This window comes from Belonocnema kinseyi, chromosome 6, assembly GCF_010883055.1.
Source record: "Belonocnema kinseyi isolate 2016_QV_RU_SX_M_011 chromosome 6, B_treatae_v1, whole genome shotgun sequence".
NCBI classification, from domain to species: Eukaryota; Metazoa; Arthropoda; class Insecta; order Hymenoptera; family Cynipidae; genus Belonocnema; species Belonocnema kinseyi.
This window is the reverse complement of record NC_046662.1, coordinates 3,526,013-3,533,512: the sequence shown is the minus strand read 5'-3', so window position 1 is coordinate 3,533,512 and position 7,500 is coordinate 3,526,013. Positions and strand designations below refer to the sequence as shown.

At 24.9% G+C, this 7,500-nt stretch overlaps 1 protein-coding gene across 2 annotated transcripts in view; it reads left to right on the top strand.

The window, feature by feature from the left end:
- Window positions 1-7,500, top strand: part of LOC117175181 (aladin-like) — a 39,468-nt gene that overhangs the window by 17,118 nt on the left and 14,850 nt on the right. For both annotated transcript variants that reach the window (XM_033364805.1, XM_033364804.1), the window contains exons 4-5: window positions 2,637-2,936; window positions 3,018-3,187. In XM_033364805.1, coding sequence (XP_033220696.1) covers window positions 2,637-2,936; window positions 3,018-3,187 — 470 coding nt within the window. The remainder of the gene's footprint in view (window positions 1-2,636; window positions 2,937-3,017; window positions 3,188-7,500) is intronic.

Sequence of the window (7,500 nt, the reverse complement as noted above, 5' to 3'; positions counted from 1 at the left end):
AAGAAAAAATGTTTTTTTTTTTTTTTTTTGAAAACCGAAGCAAAAAATTCAAATACGCATAACATCGTGAAACATTTTTTGTTCACAAATCGCAAAAATACGTATCGCTTAATTTGCTCTAAAAAAAGAACATATTTTGTCCCCGAGAAATTTTGCGACTTCAAGTTTAGAACCTGGCTGATTTGAAATATATTTCGGTGAGTTAAAATTTGGTAAATTTTCGATTCGTTGTATTTCTTGGCATCCTCACTGGACACTGTATCTTTATTGGTGGAAAATAATCTATAAGTTGAAAATTGTACTTTATGGATTAAAAATTAATTTTGTATGTTGAAAAGATCATCTTTTTTTATTGAAAATGTATGCTTTTTGTTAGAAAACTTATTTTTTTGTTGAAAATTCAACTATCTTCTAGGAAAATTATCTTTTAGTATGGAAATTTATTCTTTTTGTGAAAGATTCCATTACTTGGTTGAAAGTTTAATTACTTTTTTGAAATTTCATATTCTTTGGTTGAAAATGCAACGATTTTGTTAAAAATTTGCCTTTTTGGATTGAAAATTCATCCTTTTGGGTTCTAAATTCCTATTTTATGATAGAAAAGTAATCTTTTTTGGTTTAAATTTTAAGTATTTGGCTTCAAATTATTTCTTTACTTAAAATTATCTTTTTTTTTTTGTTAAAAATTGAACCGTATTTTAAAAAATGTGCCCTTTTGGGTTCAAAATTTTACTAATTGGTTGTAGGTGAACTTTTTTTGATTAAATATTCAAACATTTGGTTAAAAATTTAATTATTTTATTCATAAGGAATTTTTTCATCAAAAATTCTACTTTTTTGTTAAATATCCGGCTTTTTGTATAGAAAATCGAAAATTAATCTTTTATCGTGAAAAAGTAATCTTTTGCGATTTAAAATTTAACCTATTTTCATTAAAAATTTGACTATTTGTTAGAAAATTCACCTTTGTAGATTGAAAATACACTTGTTGTGTCAATATTTGTTTTTTAGTTTAACGATTTGATTTAAAATTCAACTATTTGGTTAAAAATTCATCTTTCTTCGTTGAAAATCATCTCTTTTGGATGAAAATTTAACAACAAATTCGTCTTTTTGCTTGAAAATTCTACTATTTGGTTGAAGTTTAACCTTTGCTTATTAAAAATGTGACCATTTGGATTCTAATGAATTGACAATTAATCTTTTTTGTGAAAGAGTAAACATATTTTGTCCTCGAAAAATTTTGCGACTTTAAGTTTAGAACCTGGCTGATTTGAAATATATTTCGGTGAGTTAAAATTTGATAAATTTCCGATTCGTTGTATTTCCTGGCATCCGCACTGGGTACTGTATCTTTATTGGTGGAAAATAATCTATAAGTTGAAAATTGTACTTTATGGATTAAAAATTAATTTTGTATGTTGAAAAGGTCATCTTTTTTTATTGAAAATGTATGCTTTTTGTTAGAAAACTTATTTTTTTGTTGAAAATTCAACTATCTTCCAGGAAAATTATCTTTTAGTATGGAAATTTATTCTTTTTGTGAAAGATTCCATTACTTGGTTGAAAGCTTAATTACTTTTTTGAAATTTCATATTCTTTGGTTGAAAATGTAACGATTTTGTTAAAAATTTGCCTTTTTGGATTGAAAATTCATCCTTTTGGGTTCTAAATTCCTATTTTATGATAGAAAAGTAATCTTTTTTGGTTTAAAAATTTAAGTATTTGGCTTCAAATTATTTCTTTACTTAAAATTATCTTTTTTTTTTTGTTAAAAATTGAACCGTATTTTAAAAAATGTGCCCTTTTGGGTTCAAAATTTTACTAATTGGTTGTAGGTGATCTTTTTTTGATTAAATATTCAAACATTTGGTTAAAAGTTTAATTATTTTATTCATAAGGAATTTTTTCATCAAAAATTCTACTTTCTTGTTAAATATCCGGCTTTTTGTATAGAAAATCGAAAATTAATCTTTTATTGTGAAAAAGTAATCTTTTGCGATTTAAAACTTAACCTATTTTTATTAAAAATTTGACCAGTTGTTAGAAACTTTACCTTTGTGGGTTGAAAATTCAATTCTTTAGTGGAAAATACACTTGTTGGTTCAATATTTGTTTTTTAGTTTAACGATTTGATTTAAAATTCAACTATTTGGTTAAAAATTCATCTTTCTTCGTTGAAAATCATCTCTTTTGGATGAAAATTTAACAACAAATTCGTCTTTTTTGCTTGAAAATTCAATTTTTTTGTTAGCGGGAATTTTACAAATTTGTAAAAGAAAAATCTGCCTTTATTGTTGAAAAGTTTGGATAAAAATTATTTTAATTACTTAAAGTACAGATAAAATTTTTAAAAATTTATCTGTACTTTAAGTAATAAAAAGTGAACAAAAACGACTTGACAAAAAGAACGTTTTCAACGACAAAAGAAAAAAGAACTTTTAATAAAATATTTGGTTGAAGTTTAACCTTTGCTTATTAAAAATGTGACCATTTGGATCCTAATGGATTGACAATTGATTTTTTTTTTGTGAAAGAGTAAACATATTTTGTCCCCGAGAAATTTTGCGACTTCAAGTTTAGAACCTGGCTGATTTGAAATATATTTCGGTTAGTTAAAATTGGGTAAATTTCAGATTCGTTGTATTTCCTGGCATCCGCACTGGACACGTCTAGCAATAGCAACGCGAGACGATCGAATTCGTGTATTTTCAAAAGACATTTCAGGCGTAGCCATTTTAAAACACAACGCTCAAAAATCAGTCTGTTGTATAAACTGGAGGCCAAACTCTGGTCGTGAATTAGCAGTCGCTTGCCAATCAGGAATTTTAATCTGGACGGTGGAATTAGGGGCTGCGAGTAATTCTCTCAGTCATGCTCTTCTCCTAAAATACAAAAATCATGCACCTGTTACGAGTGTCACCTGGAATCCGGAGGTACTTTACTATTTTTGTTTACTACTGAGAAAAAATGAAAAGCAATAAATAATAATAATTTAAGTTAATTCTCGTTTCTAGGGTGATTTATTAGTTTCTTCTTCTCTGAGTGATTCAAATATGATAATCTGGGACGTTTCGAAAGAAACTGGAGTCCCTTTGAAAAGAGTTGGTGGCGGAGGCTTATGTTTTACTCGATGGTCTTCCAATGGATCAAGATTGCTCTCCTCAACTTGTGGCAAAGTCTTCAGGTTCGTTTTTCTACAATATTACCTTCTCTACATATTTTTTATTATCTTATTCTTATTATTTATAATTATTTTCATGAATTCTTGTATTTTACTGTACGTCGTTTTTAGTTTCCAGAAATGTTTTGCCAGTTTTTTGCTACTAGAATTAGGCAGGATCTCCGAGAACTTCATTTGCGATATTCGTTTAAATTTTTCAAATTTAATCATTTATTTTAAACATAAAATGCCTTTTTCATGGTAATCGATGAACCAATTTTCAACTAAAAATAAAACAATTATATTTTCAGTCTAAAAAATTAATTTTTAAATAGAGAAAACAACGATTTTAACAAAGTAGTTGGATTTTTGTTTCAGATAGATGGATTCTTAATGAAAAATGTAATAGACATTATTACAATTAAAAGAGATTTTTATTTGAAATCGAAAAAGTTGAATTCAATAAAAAAAGACGAATTTTTAACAAAATAGTTAAATCGTTAACTAAAATCGTATAATTTCCAATTAAACAGTAGCATTTTAAACCTAAAAAAGTTGTAATTTCTTCGAAAAGGGATGAATTTAGAAAAAAATCAATTTCCGAATAAAAATGGATTAGTTAAAAATTTAATTTTTTTTTACAAAAAAAGTACGAATTTTCAACCAAATAGATTCTTTTTTCACAATAATTATGAATCGTCAAAAAAAATGCCTTTTTAACAAAGTACTTCAAATTTTGATTAAGTGTTCGAATTTTTAGCCAATAGAGATTAAATCGAAAAACGGAAATTCAATCAAAAACCAAACCAAAAAGACAAATCTTTAAAAGAAATATTAAAATTTTCTTCTAAGAAAGATATTATGAAGGTACTCAGAAAGATTTTTAGCCAAAAAAAGAAAAAAATGCCAACCAAATTCAGGGTGGCCGCTGGATCGGGAAATCGGGAAATGACCGGGAATTTTTTGAGACCGGGAAAAATCGGAAATGACAGTGAATTTTGTTGTTACCGGGAATTTTACAAATTTGTAAAAGAAAAATCTGCCTTTAATGTTGAAAAGTTTGGATAAAAAATATTTTTATTGCTTAAAGTACAGATAAAATTTTTAAAAATGTATCTGTACTTTAAGTAATAAAAAGTGAACAAAAACGACTTGACAAAAAGATCGTTTTCAACGACAAAAGAAAAAAGAACTTTTAATAAAGTAGATGATTTTTCAATCCAAAAAATAAATTTTTATCCAAAAATGTAACAGTTAAGTGTGCAGGTAAAAAATTCATTTTGAAGAAAAAAAGGAATTTTCAATAAAATAGTTCCATTTTAAACCAAAGAGATGAATCTTTAACCAAAAAGAGAACTTTTAACAAAGAAGCTTAACTTTGAACCAAAAAAAAAAATTAATTCTCAACGGAAAATTGGCATTGAAAATTGATATTTTAATCAAAAAATACGAAACTTCAACAAAATAGATGGATCGTCAAACAAAACAGATTAGTTTCAAACAAAAAATTGAAGGCCTCAATTTTCAGGGAAAAAAAGTCAACATAATAGTTAAATTTTCAACCAACAGATAAATGTTCAACTAAAATTATGAATCTTAAAATGAATTTTTAAGAAACTAATTCAACTTTTAACCAAGTAGTTGAATTTCAAACCAAAAAAGAAAATATTCAACTAAATAGTTAAATCCTCAACTAACACAGCACGAATTTTCAACCAAATAGTTGAATTTTTAATTAAACAAGGCCAATTTTAATTTTAAAATATAAAGTTTTGTCAAAAAAAAAACTGGATTTGTTCAATTTTAAGTTGAAAAAGATTAGTTTTTTATCAGTAAAATAAATCTTCAAGCAAAAAAATTAATTTTCAATGAATATTAAGCATAAGATTATGCATTATTAGTTTTGAAATAACAATTTGTAACAAAAAATGGAACAATTAAGTTTTCAGTATGAAAAAATTAATTTTTACGTAGAGAAAATAATAATTTTCATCAAAATAAATGAATTTTTAACCAAATAGATAAATTTCTAAGTAAAATGATAAATCTTAAAACAAAATAAAATTAACTGTTAAAAAAATAATTCATATTTTAACCAAGTAGTTGAATTTTCAACCAAAAAAGGGAATTTTCAAGCAAATATTTAACCAGATAGTTAAATTCTCAACTAATACAGCATAATTTTTAATCAAACAGTTGCATTTTTTACCAAAAAATAATATATTTTTGCCAAAGGCATGAACTTTCATAAAAACGCTCGAATTTTCTACCAAACAGTTGAATTTTTAATTAAACAAGGCCAATTTTAATTTTAAAATATAAATTTTTGTCAGAAAAAAAACTGGATTTGTTAAATTTTAAGTTGAAAAAGATTAGTTTTCTATCAGTAAAATAAATCTTCAAGCAAAAAAATTAATTTTCAATGAATATTAAGCATAAAACTATGCATTATTAGTTTTGAAATAACAATTTGTAACAAAAAATGGAACAATTAAGTTTTCAGTATGAAAAAATTAATTTTTACGTAGAGAAAATAATAATTTTCATCAAAATAAATGAATTTTTAACCAAATAGATAAATTTCTAAGTAAAATGATAAATCTTAAAACAAAATAAAATTAACTGTTAAAAAAATAATTCATATTTTAACCAAGTAGTTGAATTTTCAACCAAAAAAGGGAATTTTCAAGCAAATATTTAACCAGATAGTTAAATTCTCAACTAATACAGCATAATTTTTAATCAAACAGTGGCATTTTTTACCAAAAAATAATATATTTTTGCCAAAGGGATGAATTTTCATAAAAACGCTCGAATTTTCTACCAAACAGTTGAATTTTTAATTAACAAGATCAGTTTTAATTTTTAAATATAAATTTTTAACAAATAAAAAAACTGGACTTGCTCAGTTTACACTTTAAAAAATTATTTCTCTACGCAAACGAAATCAATTTTCAACAAATATTAAGCAATAAATGATGCATTTTTAGTTTTAAAATAACAATTTTCAACTAAAAATGGAACAATTATATTTTCAGTTGAAAAAAAAAATAATTTTTACATAGCGAAGACAACAATTTTAAAACAAAGTAAAATGGATTTTTAAAAAAGTAACTAAACTTTTAACTAAGTAGTTGAATCAAATTTTGACCAAATAATCGAATTTTTAATTTAAAAAGATTGATTCTCAACAAAAAATGTAATAGTTGCCATTTTAACCAAAAAAGATTTTAATTTTAAATCGAAAAACGGAAATTCAATGAAAAAGACGAATTTCCAGCTGAATAGTGGAATCTGCAACCAAAACAGAATTTTTTTTGCCGGGAATTTGACTAATTTGTAGAAGAAAAATCTGTCCACGTTCGATATCAACAGTTTTTAAATAATTAGTTGAATTTTTATGTTTTTAAATTATACTATTATTTAGCTTACAATGCGTAATTCAAAATTTTGTTACTTTAAACATTTTCAATTAAAAATTTTTATTTTGAAGCTTACATTTCACCTACAACCAATTAGTAAAATTTTGAACCCAAAAGGGCACATTTTTTAAAATACGGTTCAATTTTTAACAAAAAAAAAAGATAATTTTAAGTAAAGAAATAATTTGAAGCCAAATACTTAAACTTTTAAACCAAAAAAGATTACTTTTCTATCATAAAATAGGGATATAGAATCCAAAAGGATGAATTTTCATTCGAAAATGGCAAATTTTTAACAAAATCGTTGCATTTTCAACCAAAGAATATGAAATTTCAAAAAAGTAATTAAGCTTTCAACCAAGTAATGGAATCTTTCACAAAAAGAATAAATTTCCATACTAAAAGATAATTTTCCTAGAAGATAGTTGAATTTTCAACAAAAAAATAAGTTTTCTAACAAAAAGCATACATTTTCAATAAAAAAAGATGACCTTTTCAACATACAAAATTAATTTTTAATCCATAAAGCACAATTTTCAACTTATAGATTATTTTTCACCAATAAAGATACAGTGTCCAGTGAGGATGCCAAGAAATACAACGAATCGGAAATTTACCAAATTTTAACTCACCGAAATATATTTCAAATCAGCCAGGTTCTAAACCTGAAGTCGCAAAATTTCTCGGGGACAAAATATGTTCCTTTTTTAGAGCAAATTAAACGATACGTATTTTTGCGATTTGTGAACAAAAAATGTTTCACGATGTTATGCGTATTTGAATTTTTTGCTTCGGTTTTCAAAAAAAAAAAACAACATTTTTTCTTTAAAGTTATATAACTTTTGATTCGGGAAGAGAGTATCGCCTTCTTTCGAAATCCGCGAGAAACTTTTCTACAAAATTGCTATAAAAATA